The sequence below is a fragment of the Vulpes vulpes genome, chromosome 9 (genome assembly GCF_048418805.1).
Source record: "Vulpes vulpes isolate BD-2025 chromosome 9, VulVul3, whole genome shotgun sequence".
Classification (NCBI taxonomy): domain Eukaryota; kingdom Metazoa; phylum Chordata; class Mammalia; order Carnivora; family Canidae; genus Vulpes; species Vulpes vulpes.
Window position 1 is genome coordinate 84895048 of NC_132788.1, and position 20170 is coordinate 84915217.

The following is a 20170-nucleotide window of genomic DNA, read 5'->3' on the forward strand; positions in this document are numbered from 1 at the left end:
ACTGAAATAAATTAGCATATTAACTGAATTTATACATTCAGGCTTGTGAGCACTTTAAATTGAAGGAAGAAATTTATTACCTCTTGAAAGAAAAAAAAAGCAATTCTTAAATTCTGTGTTTGATCTCCCTGTTGCACAGGCCTATATGATAAATTATATCATTTTGATGATTATCCGAAGTAGTAGTTATATTGATGGGAATCTTTCTCTCTTCTTTCTTTTTTCAGAATTACTGATTTAGGGAACATTAAAAGAAGATTGTATTTATCAACGGTCCATAAGGAACTGTCCTCAACTCCTCTTCATGCAAAAATCCCACTCTTCATGATCAAGCGCAAAATTGTAAGTGTCACAGGCATATTGCTTAAAATATTAAGTTCAATTCAGCAAATATTAATTATGGGCCTACTCTGTGTATATAGCACTTTGTTAAGTACTATGGTCATATAAAAATGAATAGAATTCATGCTCTTCCTTTCTCTCTCATGAAAGAGCTTAAAACCCACTGGGTGGAAGAATATAATTATTTGAACATCTAGAATATCACCAAAACTGTGGTGGGAAGCACAGTAGAAAGAGATGGTCTCTTGGTACTATGAACAGGAAAGAAATCCATTTGGCTACAGGATGAGGAAAGGCTGCATGAAGAAGACTACATTTAGTTGGGCCTTTAAAAGACTGTAAGATTTCAATAAGCAGAAATGGGAAGCCAAGCATTCTAAGCAGAAGGAAGCATGAACAAGCATGAAGGCTGGAAATTGGTACATATTTGGGGAACAACGAATGATTAATCATTGTTACTAGTTTTGTTGTTTTTTTTTAATAACCTTAAGGAAACAGTAGTCCTGCAACAGTAAGGTGTCGGTAGGGAGGTTTTATGCCTATTGTATAACCCCTAAGACCTAAAGCAGCAGTAAGGTATGAGTAGATAAACAATAAGCTACAGGCCAAGAAGTTTGGGACTGGATGACTAACTAGTCTTTCTCAAACTTCAGTTACTTTATTACTACTCTCATGACGTTACCATGCTTGGGTATTACCTGTTCTAATATATGCTTGATATGTTCCTTTTAAATCAACTCACTTCTTGGGGCTTAAATACATTTATTTCAAAGGAAACCTTTAACCACTTACTCAAATGCACAGACACCAGTATAAGGAAGTATCATGAAAAGTCAGGTAAGTATGATACCACCAGAGGAAACTAATAAAGCTTTAGTAACTGATCCAGAAGACATGGAGATCTGTGACCTGTCAGACAAAGAATTCAGAATAGTCTTCTTACAGTTTAGTGACGTACACGAACATACAGACAACTAAGTGAATTTAGGAAAACAGACCATGAATGGCACAAGATGTTTAACAAAGGAATGGAAGCCATTAAAAATAAATAGGAATACTAGAGCTGAAAAATACAGAATCTGAACGAAGAATTCAGTGGAGAGCTTCGAAAGCAGATTCAGCTGTGCAGAAAAAAGAATTAGTGACCTAGAAGACAATTGAAATTATCCATTTGGGAGTAAAAAAAAGGAAAAAGAATGACAAAGAGTGAAGGAAGCCAATGGGAATTATGAGACACAAGGAACATAAATGATATCACATTATGGGAATTCCAGAAGGAGAAGAGAAAGATAAAAGGACAGAAAGTGTATTTAAAGTGATAATGGCTAAAAACTCCCCAAATCTGGGAAGAGAAGTAGATATTCAGATCCAAGAGGCCCAAAGGACCCCAAACAGGACTACACATATTATGATTAAATTGTCAAAAGTCAAAGAAAGAATTTTAAAAGAAACAAGAGAAAAGAGAGGATAAAAGTTACATACAAGGGAGCTCCCATAAAACTATGGGCAGATTTCTCAACAGAAACTTTTCAGACCAGAAGAGAATGCGATGACATATTCTAAAGATTGGGAAAAAATTAAAAATCAACCAAGAATACTATGCCTGGTAAGGCTGTCTTTCAGAAATAAAGGAGGGATAAAGACTAACAAACAAAAGCTGAGGGAATTCATTTCTACTAAATCTGCCTTACTATAAATGTTAGAAGGAGTTCTTGGAGTAGAAATAAAAGAACTCTTAACATAAAAACATAAAAAGGCAGCATAATACTCGCTACAATGACTATAGTCTGACTATAGTCTGACTATACATTTATAGTCAGAATTGGAGTCTGTAATAGGATGATAGTGGTGCATAATTCATTTATGGTAATATTAAATGCATTCACCCTTCTATGTTTAAGTATTGATTTCCTTATTCATCTAAAATCTTTTAGAGTTCAATGTTAGGTCTTTTCCAAGAATTAAATCATATATGAGACCAATACGGTATTCTGTGTATGGTTAATAAATAAAATCTGTCATTACCTTGCTTTTCTGAATTCAGTCACCTTTGTCAGTTAACTAATTGAAGTTCTGTATATTTTGTAAAAATCTGAACTGAGCATTCTATACATGGCTGTCATCCACACCCCCACAGTAGTATTCCTTTCATCTAATGACACTTGTAGGATTACAGTATTTGAAAATAAAATATTATCTTTCTTTACAAATAAACCTTGATGAGCTAGAATGCGAATTTGACTAACCAATATTTCCTTTCTAATAATGAGTTGGATGAATATGTACCAGTGGCACCAGCTATCTAATGACATAAGACATATACTATTTAAGCTTTAAAAAAAGTGAAATAGGTCCTGTGGGACAGTGTTCCGTAATTCATCTACCTCAGCTTCTCACCCTCCAGTCAGATGACTCAATGGAGAATAGTTATATGTAGTTTTTAAAAATGCTGGTGTGAAGAAAGCAAACTAATCATTATTTCAGATAATTTAAGCTCATGCTAAAATTTAAAAGTCAAATCAGTCATAAAACATCTAGAACTTTTTTGTGAGTGTGGTTGAATCTAGAAAGAATTGCTCACATACATTTGAGACAATCCTAAGCAATAAGCAAAAATAAGGTATTTTGTTTTCTGTAGTATTCCCCATACCAGTGAAATCACCAAGACATGCCTACTTGTAATATGTTCTAACCTATATTTTGTTAAATATAAACATATAAATAATATGTAGGGGTTGAGAACATGGTATCTAAATTCTGATACTTAGTAGTTATTTGACCTGTGTCAGTTCCTGTGTTCATTTGCCTCATCTATAAAATGCAGGTAATATGAGATATATTTCCTATTAAGGTTGTTATGAAAATTTCCACAAGTAAATAAACATAAGGCTTTTATAACAATGCCTGGCACAGTCTAAAGCACTAGATAAAGATTATAGATCCAGTTTTCTCTTTAATTACTATTTCTTTCTGGAAGCCCTTAATGATTTCCCCTCTGTGGATTACATATTCTGGGTATTGTTCACCATTGCTATTTACAATTTTATAATCCTCATAACACTTCTTCACCCTGCACTTGAATCATATTTGCTCGTCTGTCTCCCTGCATTTAGACTACAAGCATGTTTTGACTTTTATCTTGAGGCACATTAAGAACATGGCACATAGTAAGTGCTCAATAAATATTTCTTGAACAAATAGACAAGTCTTACTGTGTGCCTCCCAATGTGGGAAATAAAATAAATGAGTTTGTGATGGACCTTTATAAATGTGCCTAATGATTCTAGAAATATTCTGTACTATTCAAGCAGATGTTAAGAAATTCAGTTCTAAAACTTGTACTTATTTCCCTTCAGTTTCCTCCCAATTAAAGAGATGCTACAGCAGCAGCGGGTCTTTCATTTCTACTGCTAATATAGTCTGTTCCCATTGAGGCCTTATCAAATTACAGCTGAGCCATGTTTTAGGGGAACCTCCTATAGAGAGAAGCAAGGCAAGAGAGAACACTCCACCCATTCAAAATGCCATCCCTCAGGCCCTACTTGGTATTAGTGTGGTGTTGGTCTAGTTCTCTGCTTTTTTGGTAAAACTTTGTTCACTTCTACTTTTTAGGAATTGTAGATATTTTGGTGGTAAACTTTGAAATACTGTGTTTTAATAGCTCTTCAGCTAACATTTACAAACCAGGAGTTATCCATTCTATTTTTTGTGTAGTGAGCAGTTAGAGCTGAGTGGCGACTGTACACTTTTTAACAGAACTTTAAGCTCTGCTGTGGCGTTTAGTCCTCTCCACTTATAAGGAATGCAGGTGCTCTCAGACCCTTCCTGCTGCATTCAGTTATCTGCCTAGGCATAGAGTTCTAGGCATAAAGTCTGCAACCCCAATTTAGAGGATAATTATCAAATGGTCCACTTTGCCTTGGTTCTTTAGCTAAAATCTTTACATAGCCAAAGGCAGCAAATAAATATTCTTATAGCCACATCAAAATGAATATTTACGTGTAGGTCACTTACTGTTCATTAAATGTTCAACCTTTCAAATAAAAAATTTTGTTTTTCGTTTTACTTTTAATTTCGAAGGATTCACTTTAAGACTTTGACAGTTTATACTTCTAACTTGGGATTTCAATGTCAAGAACAGTTTGAAAAATTAATAACCATCAGATTAAACAATGGAGGTAGCCACTTAGTCAAGACTCACTGAAATCAATCTTACTTGTTCTTCAACATAATTTCAATTAATTGGTGATAGTATCAGATGAACATCAATGTCTCACTACCAACATATATATTAATGTACAGTAAATTTAATTGTATTTGAATAGGAAGTTCAGGTATGAAATGTCACTGAGAATGAATCATCCATTGGAGATATAATGATGTGGTACAATAAATTATAATGCCAAAATCTTTTAGTAACCTTTACCATTCAAATACCCAGTGTTTGTCATTTATTTATTTTTTTTTTTTTACCAGTGTTTGTCATTTAAATGAATAAAATTACTCTTTAGGAGTTGTACTTTTTTGAACCACAACTCTGATGTTACAGTTTTTATTACAAACTGAAAGTGTGGGGCAGCCCCGGTGGCGCAGCGGTTTAGCGCCGCCTGCACCCCGCGGCGTGATCCTGAAGACCTGGGATCGAGTCCCACATCAGGCTCTCTGCATGGAGCCTGCTTCTCTCTCTGTGTGTGCCTCAATAAATAAATAAAATCTTTAAAAAAAAAAAAAAAAAACTGAAAGTGTGGTATAATGGTTTTTTTTTTTAATTTTATTTATTTATTCACAAGAGACCCAGAGAGAGAGAGAGGCAGAGAGACACAGGCAGAGGGAGAAGCAGGCTCCATGCAGGAAACCTGATGTGGGACTCGATCCCAGGACCCCAGGATCACACTCTGGGCCGAAGGCAGACTCTAAACCACTGAGCCACCCAGGGATCCCCTGTGGTATGATGTTTTTAAATTTTCCCCTCAAAGATCATTTTCCCCATAAAGTCAATGATTTAGAAATTTTTTATTTTTAATAGTATTTAATTTTTTGAGTGTCATTGAATGAGAAGGGAATGGAGAAGGCAGTTTTATTTAGACCAAAATCATTTAGGTATATATTTAAAATGCTAGAGAATATCTCTTAATGAAATCATTCTAACCTAGAATCTACTATATCTTATGGTACTTATATGAAGGTTTGTAAATGTTTTCATCTCCTCCATGAGAATATCATTTAAAAAATATCTATTTTTCTCTCTCTACTCACCTGTCAGTCTAATACAGATATTTAATAAATTTGGGCGAAAAGAGCCTTTCCTTTCCTCCCTCTGGAGGCCCTCAATGGTTATGTGAAGTAGGAACAACTACACAAAAATAAGTTTGTTCTGGAAAACAGATGATTACCCCATTTTTAAATCACATGAACAGGCAGAAGGATGTTGCTAGAGTTGAAGTGTGGCATCTAGAGCCAGATTGTAGGGGTTCAGATTCTGGTTGTCATTTCCTGTCTGGGCCCTTAGCCAAGTCCATTAATATCTCTGCTTCATTTCCTCATCAGTTAGGTGGTGACAATAAGAGAAACTGCTTCCTAGAGGACTTATGAGGATTGAAAGAGTTATTACCCAGAACAGTGCCAGGCTCTTAGTAAGTGCTCAGTTAATGTTAGTTGATATTATTATTTTACTATTTTCTTTTGACATAAATCCATATTTATTAATTTAAGAATATAGTGTCACAATAAACTTCTGAACCTATAGTTCATTTCAACTGGCAAATATTTATTGAGCCCCTGCTATAGGCCAAGGTCTATGTCAAATGATAGGAATCCAAAGGTGAATGACACAACAAGGATATTACAATATGGCAAAGAAGGCAAACACATAAACAATGGTAATGTGCTCTGGTGAACACCAAACTAGTCTTAGGAACCAAATGCTGTTAAAGGAAAATATCAGACTTGTTTAAGCCAAGTTGAGGATTGTTACAGTGGAGGTATTTATGCTAAGTTGTAAATACACACAAAAGTATGAAAGTTTATGTCATATTTGATCCATTAACTGATTCAAGTGCATGGAGTTAGAGCGCTGGAAAGAAAGGCTAGACAGAACCATGAAGGGCTTTGAAAGCCATGTTGAGGAGTTTGAATTTAGTCCGTTAGAAATTTTTTAAATAATTTTTAACATGGAGAAGTTTCATAATATCTGCATTCTAGAAAATAAGTATATTAGACTGCAGAGAGAGGTAGAGAGACCAGTTGAGACATACAAACCTGCATTAGTGTAATAGCAAAGAAGTAGAAGAGGAGGACAGATAGGAAAGATACTTGAGGAATAAAATCAATTAAAAAAAAAAAAAAAAAAAACAGAAAATGGCACTGAGGTTCACTGGATGGACTTAACACCAAGTCAAACACTGGAAATATCAGTAAAATTGAAGTCAGGAATATAGAAACTGTTTCAACAAAAGCACAGAAAGAGGAGGGGGGGAGCCTAAAAAAGATGAGTACAGTCTGAATGGCTTGAGAAACAGTAACACCCAGTCTAATATGTACGTAATTGGAGTAATAGTAGGAGAACCAAGAGAGATTGAGCACAAGAAAATTTATAGAAGTGATGGTTGAAATTTTTCAAAATACACCCACAGATCCAATAAGCTCAACCAATCAAAGGCTAAATATCTCTCAAAAAACACACCAAACCCCACCATGATATATCATAATTTAAAAAACAAGCAAAAAACCACAAAGTCATGCCATAGTATGTCATAACTAAATTGCTGAAAATCAGTGATAAAGAGATAATCTTAAAAAGCAGCCAGAGGAAAAAATTACATTATACACCAGAGAACATTGATAAATCATGTAGAAGATATGAAAAATCTAAATATGTACACACCCAATAACAGTGCTGGGAAATATATGAAGCAAAAGCTAACAGAACCAAAGAGAGAAACATGAATTCACAATTTTGGATGATTTCAACACTCTCCTCTTAGATATTGATAGAAAATCAGTAAACTTAAAAAATGCTATTAATCAACCTGCTCTATTTGACATTTTTAGAATATACCATCTCATAACTGCATAATACATGCTATATTCAAGTGCACAATGAATGTTTTACCCAAGGTATATGATATATTAGGCTGTATTAATCTCAATAAACTTACAAAGATTGAAATTCTACAAAGTATGTTCTGTGAATACAAGAGAGTGAAATTAGAAATAAATAACAAAAATACAATTGGACAATTCCCAAGTAGTTAGAAATAAAGCAACATACTTCCAAATAACTTATAAGTCAAAGAAAAATCAAAGTCAAGATATTAGAAAACAATTTTAACTGTTACTTTAATTTCAAATGGTAATGAAAATTAAGCATACCAAGTGGCATCTGGATGGCTCAGTCAGTTAAGCATCTGCCTTTGGCTCATATCATAATCCCAGGGTCCTGGGATCAAGCCCTGTGTTGGGCTCTGCTCAGTGGGGAGTCTGCTTCTCCCTCTCTCTCTACCTCTGCCTCTTCTCATTTTCTCTCTCTCTCTCTCTTTCAAATAAGTAAATTCTTCAAAAAAGATAACAAAGCATACTAAAGTTTGTGAGATGCATCTGAAGCATATGGAGAAAGAAATAAGAGACTATATCAATGAAAAAAAATTGACAATGGAAAAAATCAGTAAAACCAAAAGTTTGTTCTTTGAAAAGATTTAGTAAGTGATAAGCTGTTAGCTAGATTAATCAATATAAGAACACACGCATTACTTACTCTTCTGAACAAAAGTTAATATTACTACCAATTGCTCTTTTAATTAGGACATCTGATGTTTTTAAATTACATACCCATAGAAGATACCCTGGGTAGACAAAAAGATGAATCTTAGTATCGGACTCATTTGGCCCATTCTTAATTTCCAGAATGAAATCAGTAGAAGTGAAACTAATATAATTTTCAAAGAATTCATACATGGCAGTCTCAGAACACGGAGCTTCTAAATGCACAGGCGAGGAGTCTCTGCTCATCTTACTGGTGATGTACACTTTTCCTCATGGAGTAACTGATGCTTTCTGGTTTATTTGTGGAACTTTTGTTTGTAGGAAAGCATACACATGGGGCCAGATCTTGTTGGTTTCTGTTCCAGAGAAGGTTTCCAATACTCCCTTTTTCCGGTAATATTCCAGGACCGGCTGTGTTTGGACTTCATAAGCCTTGAGTCTCTTGACAGCCGTCTCTGGCTTGTCATCATCCCGCTGAATGAGAGGCTCTCCTGTCAGGTCATCAATGCCCACGGCTTTGGGAGGGTTGAATTCGATGTTGTAGACTCGGCCGCTGGCCGGATGAATCCAGCGCGCGGTGAGACGCTGCTTAATGACTTCGAAGGGCACGTTCAGATTGATCACTGTGTCATCTGATCAGCTCCGTCCAGGGCTTCTGCCTGTGGAAGTGTCCTTGGAAAACCATCCAATAGCCAGCTATATTGGGTGAGGTTTTTCAGCTCATGAAGGGCCAGCCGAGTCATGACATCATCCGGGATAAGCTTCCCTTGGTCAATGAAAGTCTTGGCTAACACACCAATTTCTGTGCCCCGAAGCACGTTGTCCCGGAGCAGGTCTCCGCTGGAGAGGTGCTTCAGCGCGAAGTGCTTGGTGATGCGCCACGACACGGTGCCCTTGCCGGTGCCCTTGCCGGAGCCCGGCGCCCCCAGGATCACGGCGCGCAGCAGCCGCAGGGAGCCGGGCCGCGCGCGGGGGCTCCGGCCTGGCTGCGCGCTCGCGGGGCTGCGCCGTGCGAGGCGGCGGGCGGACAGCGCTGCGCCAAGGAGTTCTATTTAAACACAGACAACCTACAACTACATCACACTTACTGGTGAAATACTACCTACTTATCCCCTACGATAGGGAACAAGGCAAGGATATCCACTCTACTTCTAGTCAGAATTGCATTGGAGGTCCTAGAAAGTGCAGTAAGATAATAAAGAGAAAACACATACATATTAGGAAAAAAGAAGGAAAACTTTCTCTCTTTGTAAACAACATAATAGTTATTCTAAGGAATTTACAAAAACTACAAAAACAAAACCTACTACAATAAGTGAGTTTTGTAGGATCACAGAATATAATATTGGTATAACCAAAGTCAATTATATTTCTATAAAAACTTATAGTAATAAACAATTGAAATTTTATTTTTTTAATTTAAGTGTTTTTTTTATATTTTTTATAAATTTATTTTTTATTGGTGTTCAATTTGCTAACATACAGAATAACACCTAGTGCTCTCATCCTGTCAAGTGCCCACCTCAGTGCCCGCCACCCAGTCACCCCCACCCCCCGCCCACTTCCCCTTCCATCACCCATTCACCCCCACCCCCCACCCTTCTCCCCTTCCACCACCCCTAGTTCGTTTCCCATAGTTAGGAGTCTTTATGTTCTGTCTCTCTTTCTGATACTTCCCACTCATTTTTTCTCCTTTCCCCGTTATTCCCTTTCACTATATTTTATATTCCCCAAATGAATGAGACCATATAATGTTTGTCCTTCTCCATTGACTTATTTCACTCAGCATAATACCCTCCAGTTCCATCCACGTCGAAGCAAATGGTGGGTATTTGTCATTTCTAATGGCTGAGTAATATTCCATTGTATACATAAACCACATCTTCTTTATCCATTCATCTTTCGATGGACACCAAGGCTCCTTCCATAGTTTGGCTATTGTGGACATTGCTGCTATAAATATCGGGGTGCAGGTGTCCCGGCGTTTCATTGCATCTGTATCTTTGAGGTAAATCTCCAGCAGTGCAATTGCTGGATCGTAGGGCAGATCTATTTTTAACTCTTTGAGGAACCTCCACACCGTTTTCCAGAGTGGCTGCACCAGTTCACATTCCCAACAACAGTGCAGGAGGGCTCCCCTTTCTTCACATCCTCTCCAACATTTGTTGTTCCTGTCTTGTTAATTTTCCCCGTTCTCACTGGTGTGAGGTGGTATCTCATTGTGGTTTTGATTTGTATTTCCCTGATGACAAGTTATGTGGAGCATTTTCTCATGTGCTTGTTGGCCATGTCCATGTCTTCCTCTGTGAGATTTCTGTTCATGTCTTTTGCCCATTTCATGATTGGATTGCTTGTTTCTTTGCTGCGGAGTTTAATAAGTTCTTTATAGATCTTGAAAACTAGCCCTTTATCTGTACATCATTTGCAAATATCTTCTCCCATTCTGTAGATTGTCTTTGAGTTTTGTTGACAGTATCTTTTGCTGTGCAAAAGCTTCTTATCTTGATGAAGTCCCAAGAGTTCAGTTTTGCTTTTGTTTCTCTTGCCTTTATGGATGAATCTTGCAAGAAGTTACTTTGGCCAAGTTCAAAAAGGGTGTTGCCTGTGTTCTCCTCTAGGATTTTGATGGAATCTTGTCTCACGTTAAGATCTTTCATCCATTCTCAATGAGGAAGCACTGGGAGCCTTTCCCCTAAGATCAGGAACAAGACAGGGATGTCCATTCTCACCCCTGCTATTCAACATAGTACTAGAAGTCCTAGCCTCAGCAATCAGACAACAAAAAGAAATAAAAGGCATTCAAATGGGCAAAGAAGAAGTCAAACTCTCCCTCTTCGCCGATGGCATGATACTCTACATAGAAAACCCAAAAGACTCCACCCCAAGATTGCTAGAACTCATACAGCAATTTGGCAGTATGGCAGAATACAAAATCAATGCCCAGAAGTCAGTGGCATTTCTATACACTAACAATGAGACTGAAGAAAGAGAAATTAAGGAGTCAGTCCCACTTACGATTGCACCCAAAAGCATAAGATACCTAGGAATAAACCTAACCAAAGAGGTAAAGGATCTATACCCTAAAAACTATAGAACACTTCTGAAAGAAATTGAGGAAGACACAAAGAGATGGAAAAATATTCCATGCTCATGGATTGGCAGAATTAATATTGTAAAAATGTCAATGTTACCCAGGGCAATTTACACGTTTAATGCAATCCCTATCAAAATACCATGGACTTTCTTCAGAGAGTTGGAACAAATTATTTTAAGATTTGTGTGGAATCAGAAAAGACCCCGAATGGCCAGGGGAATTTTAAAACAAAAGAAAACCATAGTGGGGGCATCACAATGCCAGATTTCAGGATGTGCTACAAAGCTGTGGTCATCAAGACAGTGTGGTACTGGCACAAAAACAGACACATAGATCAATGGAACAGAATAGAGAATTCAGAAGTGGACCCTCAACTTTATGGTCAACTAATAATTCGACAAAGGAGGAAAGACTATCCTCTGGAAAAAAGACAGTCTCTTCAATAAATGGTGCTGGGAAAATTGGACATCCACATGCAGAAGAATGAAACTAGACCACTCTCTTTCACCATACACAAAGATAATTTAAGTATTTTAAGTTTTTTTTTTAAATTCCAGTATAGTTAACATAGAGTGTTATATTAGTTTTAGATGTACAGTATGGTAATTCAACAATTCTATTTTTAATTTTAAAAATATTTACAATAGCATCAAAAATATGTAATACTCAGGAATAAATTTAATAAAACATGCTAGACCTTTACACTGAAAACTATAAAACATTGCTGAGAGAAATTGAAGAAGACCTAAATAAATGGAGACATGTTGTTTTTGGATCTAGAAACTATATTCGGTCTAATCCCAATTAAAATTCCAGCAGGCTTTTTTAAAAAATATTTTTTGCAAAATTTATAAACAAATTCTAAAATATTTATGGGAATTCAAAGGACTTAGGATACAAAACAATTTTCAAAATGTAAAAATTGTGCCTCATGATTTCAAGTCATGTTATAAAGCTACAGTAATCAGGACAATGTGTTCTTGGCATAGATATCAATAAAAAGTTTATCAATGGACACACACATGTGTATAGTCAGTTGATCTTCAACCAAAGCACCAGAGCAATTCAGTAAAGGTAGAAGCTTCTTTTTTCAGGCCTAGAACTTAGTGTACATCAGCCTATACTTCATAGCATTCACAAAAATTAAAGATGAATCATAAATGTAAATACTAAAACTACAAGTTTAAGAGATTTCTTAAGACCCAGAAAACATTAACCCTAATAAAGAATAAGTTGACAAAATGGGCTTCAACAAAACTTAAAACTACTCAGGGCACCTGGGTGGCTCAGTCCATTTGGTGTCTGCTTTCGACTGAGGTTTTGATCCCAGAGTCTTGGGTTCAAGCCCGGAGTTGGGCTCGATGCTCAGCAGAGGGTCTGCTTCTCCCTCTCTCTCTACATCTTGCTCCCCTACTTAGCTTATGTGCACTCTCTCTCAAAATTTTTTTAAAGATTAAAACCACTCATCAAAAGACATTTTTAAGAAAATGAACAAGCAAGCCACAGCAGGAAGAAAATATTCCTAATATATATATTTTACAAAAGACATATTCAGAATTATTTTCCACCCGTATAATTAAAAAAAATAACTTTTTTTTAAGGCAAAAACAATTGAACAAGCACATCACAAAGATTGTACAATCAAGTAAGCATGTGAAGAGCTCCATAACATCAGTCAGGGAAATTCAAATGAAAAACACAGTTGTTTCTACTTCACCCACTATAATAGCAAAAATGAAAGAGACAGGAAATACTAAATGTTGGTGGGATACAAAGCAATTATCATACATTCTGAACACATACAGAGAATTTCCAGCGTAACCACTTTGGAAATACCTTTGGAAGTTTCTGATAAAGTTAAACATTTACCCATTGATCCAAAAGTTACACTCCTTGGTGTCTTATCCACAGAAATGTAAGTACATGTACACAAAAAAACGTTGGATGGGAATTTCATAACTGCTTGATTTATAAAAGTGAAAACCTTGAAATAACCCATATGCCCTACAACAGAATATTGAACAGTTAAGTTGTGATACAGTCACAGAGTAGGGTACTACTCAACAAAACAAGAATGGACTACTGTGTTCCATGCAACAACATGGATGAACCTCAAGTAGTATGCCAAGTGAAAGAAGCCACTTACTGTGATTCCATTTATATAAATTAATAGAACAGGCAAAACTAATCTAAGATGAAAGAAATTAGTGATTGCCCTTGAGAAGGGTGAATCTAAGACTGACTAGTAGCAGCACAAAAGATCTTTCTGAGGTGATCGAAATGTCCTATACCTTTTGATGGGCTGTGGCATGCAGGTGAATGAAATGGTCAGAATCATCCAACTGTACCTGTAAGGTCTGTGCATTTCATGGTGTGAAAATCAAAAAGATGATGTGGTTAACATATATCAAGCACATATATGTTAGGTACTATTATAAATGCTTACATGTTTTTAAACATTTAATCCTAACAACTCAGATGATTTATTATTATTACCACCATCTTACAAATGAGGAAAATGAAGCACAGAGAGGTTAAGTAACTTCAAAGCTTATCTAACTGGTAAATGGTGGAGCTGGAACCCAAACCCAAGCAGATGGACTCCAGAGCCCATGCTCTTGCATCCCTAGGAGGAATATATTTAAAAGCAGCTGCCAGTAGGGTTAACTGGAGGGAATTTCCAGACAGGTTAAAGAATAAAATACTACAATTAGATAATAGAAAATAATTTCTAATTCCAAATTTTAAAAGTTAAGTGTTTCAGAGAAAGGAAGTTAAGTGTCAGAATGTAACCATGTGGGGCACCTGGGTGGCTCAGTGGTTGGGCGTCTGTCTTTGGCTCAGGTCATGATTCCAGGATCCTGAGATCAAGTCCCACATCGGGCTCCCCACAGAGCCTGCTTCTCCCTCTGCCTGTGTCTCTGCCTCTCTCTGTGTGTCTCTCGTGAGTAAATAAATTAAAAAAAAATTTTTTTTAAAAAGAATATGACCATGTGAGTAGATTGCTGAGTGAATCAGAAGGCTTTTGAAGGAAAGGATTGGATGGTAGGGTATTGGATGGTATGTTAGAAGGTAAGATGAATCTGGTTCCAGCCAGTAGTTTTTCAGGAATGTGTATATAGGCTGGCAAGGGTGTGTCTGCAGAAGCAGAAGTGACCAGGGAGTGATTTGAAGATCAGTGAAGCTAAAAGGGCAGGAGAGCCTGTCAATGCAATGCCTCCAGTTTCAAAAAGGATAGGGTTCCCAGATAGAAGTGCAAGCCTGCTCCCAATGCCACCTTACCCCATGGCCTCAAAATTGGAGGCTGTAGAAGCACATATGAACCACCTTTCTGAACTTCAATTCCAGAGTTTAGGGGGAGGTAATATTTCAGAGAAAATCCAAGTTTCAGTAAAAGTAAGGTAGGTAGGACCCTTAGAAAAATACAAAGGAAGAAAGTACTTTTCAGTAGTAAGGATTTCAGAGAGCACAGTGAAAGGTGACATGAGAATTAGCAAGAGAAGATGGGCTGCTATTTAAGGAAGAAACTGCTTGCTCAATGCAGGTAGGGATGGGAGGTGGGGCCAGTTACTAAATAGGTATCATGATTCTTTATACAGAACTTGCCTGTCTGTGGTTCAGCCAGGAGCTGCATGTAGCACTAGTAGCCCTAACCTCTCCTCATATCCTCTCTCTCCATGTAGGGACTTGTCATGATTTGCTTTTCCTGAGGAAATTGCTTTGTAAAACGGTAGTAATAGGTAATTGCTTCTCTTGACCATTCAGATATAAAATTACTATTTTGATCTCTGCTTACATCATTTAATAAACAATATGATGGTGGATTGAGATGAATAAGGTCATTGTAAGCAGATTTTCTATTGAGATAGTAAAGCTAACATGTGAAAAATTATTGTAAAAGACACAAGAATAAAATGGGGCTCTAAAACCCCATTCTTTGTCATCATTTTCTTTTTTTTCTTTGTCATCATTTTAGAAGCACAAAAACAGAATGAGTTCCTAAAATTGTGAGAAGAGATGTACTTTAGGATTGCTGGGTTATGCAATTGTGGTTTCTTGTTTGTGATTTCCTTTTAGAAATGCAACACTCACTGGCAACACTCACTAGCTAGAGCTGTGCACTGTCAGTGACTCAGGCTCTTTCTATACTGGCAGAATGAATTCAGTTATTGTCACATCTTTGCTGCAGTAATGGCAAGGAAGATCAAAAAGTGCTAGATGGCCAAGAACTTGTTATTGCATGCATTTGAGTTGTGTGTGTGTGTTATGTGTGTGTTCACACCATCTGCTGGCCTTTTACCAATATAATAAAGCCATAGGACCAAAACATGAATCAGTAAAAACTAGAAATTCATGCTTTAAATTATTCTGTTACCCTTTGCCGGTTAGTTTCTTTATGCAGAATTCCATGCTGGAACTAAATAGCATAAACTCTCTTTTTAATCCAGGCAACACCTAAACAAAACTGTCTTTTCTCTGTCAGATTACTATCTTCCTAGTACATAATTCATAATTAGGAATATTTTAAATCAAGAGTTCTTCCCTCTTAGACATTTACATGTAGGAATAAAGTGATTAGAGATCAAGAGAACTCAAAAAAGGGATTTTAAGAATGGTTGATCACCAAGAATAATGAAAATAATATGTTATAAAGATCAGCTGTAACTCAGGGAATCCGCATTTTGAGAGTAGAGAGTTCATACTCTTTTCTGAAACTTCAGAAAGTATGTCACAGCATTTATATGAATGATTATTTGTTGGACATTATGAAAAGTGGAACCTTTATAAATACCAGTTAAACCAAAAAATAATTTCTATTTCCTCTAGCCAAAGGAGATTTGTGAAAGTTATTCCCTTTCTCAGAACAACTCCCATCTGTACTCATAAGAGATGGATTCACTAAAAGTTATCAGTTCCCACATATTTATGGGACTAGTTGAGTGATTGTAAAATAAAAGACTGAGGCTTTTGCTTGAGGGGGATCTTAGGAAGATGGTGGAGCAGGAGGACCCTGAGCTCACCCCATCCCATACTTTCAACTAGATATCATCCACATCTGACTTGTATGGAAACTGGAAAGCCATCTGAAGAATGGAAGAACAAAACTCCACAACTAAATCCAGAGACAAAGCTGCAGCTAAAAGTTTAGGAAGGTCAGAAAGGCAGAGGGAAGCTGCCTGTAGGATGGAGGGAGCTGCATGTGGAGAAGGCAGTGAAATGGGCCACATTTGAGAGGCAGTACTACATAGACACTTCTGCCTGACCCACTAGCAAATGTGCCATGCCCACAATCTCTCCTATGTACGAGCACACTCCCAAGTCTGCTGGCTTTGGCCCTGAGCTCAGGACAAATTTTATTAAAGCCGCACATGTGCCCTGACCAGCCACTGGGTGCATGGCCACTGCAGTGTAGTGCACACATCTGCTGGGCTGCACCCGGCCAGTTACCCCCATACATTAGAGTGCATCCCACCCACCATCAGGTGCACAGCTGTGACTGCGCACTGTGCATCGTCACCCCACCGGGCCTAGTAACTGCACTGCACTGCATCAACCACATGCCCCCAATACCCTCATGTGCTGGGCCTAGCCTTGCCCAGCCATGTTTGCTTGCTGTGCCCAGCTCATGCATCTCCCAGCCACCATGGCATTTTGGAGTGGCTCAGTACAAATTTTGTTAATACTGCCACCCTGCTTCCAAATTCTGCAGCAGGCATGCCCCCTCAGAGCTGGCCTGCCTGGGTCCTGCTAACACCACGGAGAGCAAGCACAGCCCACAACAGGTGGAGAGTCAGTGCAGACAACTGCACCAAAAGGAAAAGTGACTCAGTTACAACAGCAAGATGTAAGCAACACACACAAGATGCTCTCCTAAAGTGCCAGATTTTGGTGAACAGGGGACACTGCACTACAGGGTATCACAGAACCTCTTCCAAAAGTCACTACTTCCAAGAGCAGAAGGCATAGCTGACTTTCTTAGCATACAGAAACAGACATAGAGAAGCAGACAGAGGAGACAGAGAAATTTGTTACAAATGAAAGAATAGGACAAGGCCAAAGCCAGGGATCTAAGTGAAACATAAATAACATGCCTGATAGAGAATTTTAAACAGTGATCATAGGATATTCACTGGACTTGAGAAAAGAGTAGAAGACATGAATGAGACCCTTAACACAGAAATAAAGAATAACCATAACAGAGATAAAGCACTCATCAAATGAGAAACACACTTAATGGAATGAATAGCAGGATGAAAGAAGCAGAGGAACAAATTAGTGACATAGGAGACAGAGTAATGGAAAGTAATCAAGCTGAACAAGAGAGAGAAAAATTGCACAAAACCAGGACGGGGAACTCAGTGACTCTATCAAATGTAATAACGTTTGTATTGTTAAGATTCCCAGAAGAAGAAGAGGAGAGAAAAGGGGACAGAAAACTTAATTGAAGAAATAATATCTGAAAACTTCCCTAATCTGGGGAAGGAAACAGATATCCAGATCCAGGAAGCACAGAAAACTCCCATCAAAATCAACAAAAGCAGACTGACACCATGACATAATGTTATTAACTTGCAAAATATAGTGATAAAAGAATCTTAAAAGCAGCAAGACAAAAGAAGTCATTAACTTACCAGGGAAAACCCAAAAGGCAAGCAGGAGATTTTTCTCCAGAAACTTTGCAAGCTAGAAGGGAGTGTCATGATGTATTCAAAGTGCTGAATGGGAAAAATCTGCAATGGGAAAATACTCTATCCAGGAAGGCTATCATCCAGAATAGTAGAGATGAAGAATTTCCCAGACAAACAAAAACTAAAGGAGTTTGTGACCACTAAACAAACCCTGTGAGAAATATTAAAGGGGACTCTTTGACTGGAAAGGAGAGACCAAAAATGACAGTATAAAGGTAGGAAACACAAAAGCCTAAGTAAAAATCAATTGTTTCTATAAAAAAAAAATCAGTCAAGGAATTCAAAAAAAAGGATATAAAATATAATAACATATACCTAAAATGTGGGGAGTAGAGGAGAAAAGAATGGGTTCATACTAAATGACCTTCAACTTAATATAGACTTCTATATGCAAAAGAGGTTATGTACAAACCTAATGGTAACGATATATAAAATACCACTAATAAGCATGCAAAGAATAAAGAGAAAGGAATCCAAATATATCTACTAAAGAAAATCAGCAAAACATGAAAGTCAAGAATCACAGAAAATCTCCAGAAACAACCACAAAATAAGTAATAAAATAATATAATACATATCAATTAATAATTACTTTGAATGTAAATGTACTAAATACTCCAATCAAAAGACATAGAGCGACAGACTGGATTTTAAAAAAAACATACCCATCAATATGCTGCGCAGAATTTAGACCTAAAGACACCTGCACATTGAAAGGGGGGATAAAGAAACATTTATTACTCAAATAGATGTCAAAAGAAAGCTGGAGTAGTAATTCTTATATCAGACAAACTAGACTTTAAAACAAAGACAGTAATAAGAGACAAAGAAGGGCACCAATAAAAAGGATAGTCCAACAAGGAGATCTAACAATTATAAATATTTATGCACCCAACATGGGAGCACCCAAATTTATAAAACAATAACAAGCATAAAGGAACTAATTGATAATACAATAATAGCAAGGGACTTTAACAACCCACTTACATAAGTGGGCAGATCACCTACACAAAATCAACAAGTAAACAATGGCTTTGAATGACACACTGGACCAGGTGGACTTAACAGATATATTCAGAGCATTGCACCCTAAAACAGCAGAATACACATTCTTTTCAAGTGCACATCAGACATTTTCTGAAAGAGATCACATATTAAGGCACAAAGTAGGCCTCAACAAATATAAGAAGACTGAAGTTATACCATGTACCTTTTCTAATAACCACAACACTATGAAACTACAGAAAAAAATCTGAAAAGACCACAAATAAATGGAGGTTAAATAGTATACTACTAAACAATGAATGGTTCAACCAGGAAATAAAAGAGTACATGGAAACAAATGAAAATGAAAATACAAAAGTCCAAAACCTTTGGGATGTAACAAAAGTGGTCCTAAGAAGGAAGTATATAGCAACATAGGCCTACCTCAAGAAACAAGAAAAATCTCATATAAAACAACCTAACCTTACACCTGAATGAGCTAGAAAAAGCACAACAAACAAAACACAAAGCCAGCACAAGGAAGGAAATAATAGAGATAAAAACAGAGATAAATGATACAGAAATAATAACAATAGTGAAGCAATAGATCAATGAAAGCTGGAGCTGGTTCTTTGGGAAAGAAATCAATAAAATTGATAAACCTCTAGCCAGACTTATAAAAAGAAAAGAGAAAGGACTGAAATAAATAAAATCACATATGAGAGAGGAGAAATAGCAACCAAAACCACAGAAATACAATCATAACAGAGTATTATGAAAAACTATATGCCAACAAATTGGATAACCTGGAAGAAATGGATAAATTCCTAGAAACATATAAACTACCAAAACTAAAACAGGAAGAAATAGAAAGGGATGCCTGGGTGGCTCAGCAGTTGAGCATCTGTCTTTGGCTCAGGGCATGATCTTGGAGTCCTGGGATCAAATCCCACTTTGGGCTCCCTACATGGAGCCTGCTTCTCCCTCTGCCTGTGTCTCTGCCTCTCTCTCTCTCTGTGTGTATCATGAATGAATAAATAAAATCTTAAAATAAATTTTTTAAAAAATAATTTTTTTAAAAAAGGAAGAAATAGAAAACTTGAACAGACCAATAGCCAGCAAAAAAGTTCAATCAAATATCAAAAAACTCCCAAGAAACAAAAGTCCAGGAGTAGATGGCTTCACAGGTGAATTCTACCAAACATTTGGAGAAGAGTTAATACCTATTTTTCTCAGACCATTCCAAAAAATGAAGGAAAACTTCAAAATTCATTATGTGAGGTCAGCATTACTCTGGTAA

At 37.0% G+C, this 20170-nt stretch overlaps 1 protein-coding gene and 1 pseudogene across 29 annotated transcripts in view; one reads left to right on the plus strand and one right to left on the minus strand.

The window, feature by feature from the left end:
- Positions 1-20170, plus strand: part of CFAP20DC (CFAP20 domain containing) — a 239958-nt gene that overhangs the window by 86120 nt on the left and 133668 nt on the right. For all 29 annotated transcript variants that reach the window (XR_011994359.1, XR_011994362.1, XR_011994358.1 and 26 more), the window contains one exon: positions 228-342. Coding sequence is in view for 24 of the 29 variants with exons in the window: in XM_025985448.2 (XP_025841233.1) it covers positions 228-342 (115 nt within the window). In the remaining 5 variants the exon portion in view is untranslated. The remainder of the gene's footprint in view (positions 1-227; positions 343-20170) is intronic.
- LOC112913290 (GTP:AMP phosphotransferase AK3, mitochondrial pseudogene) lies at positions 8111-8936 on the minus strand (annotated as a pseudogene).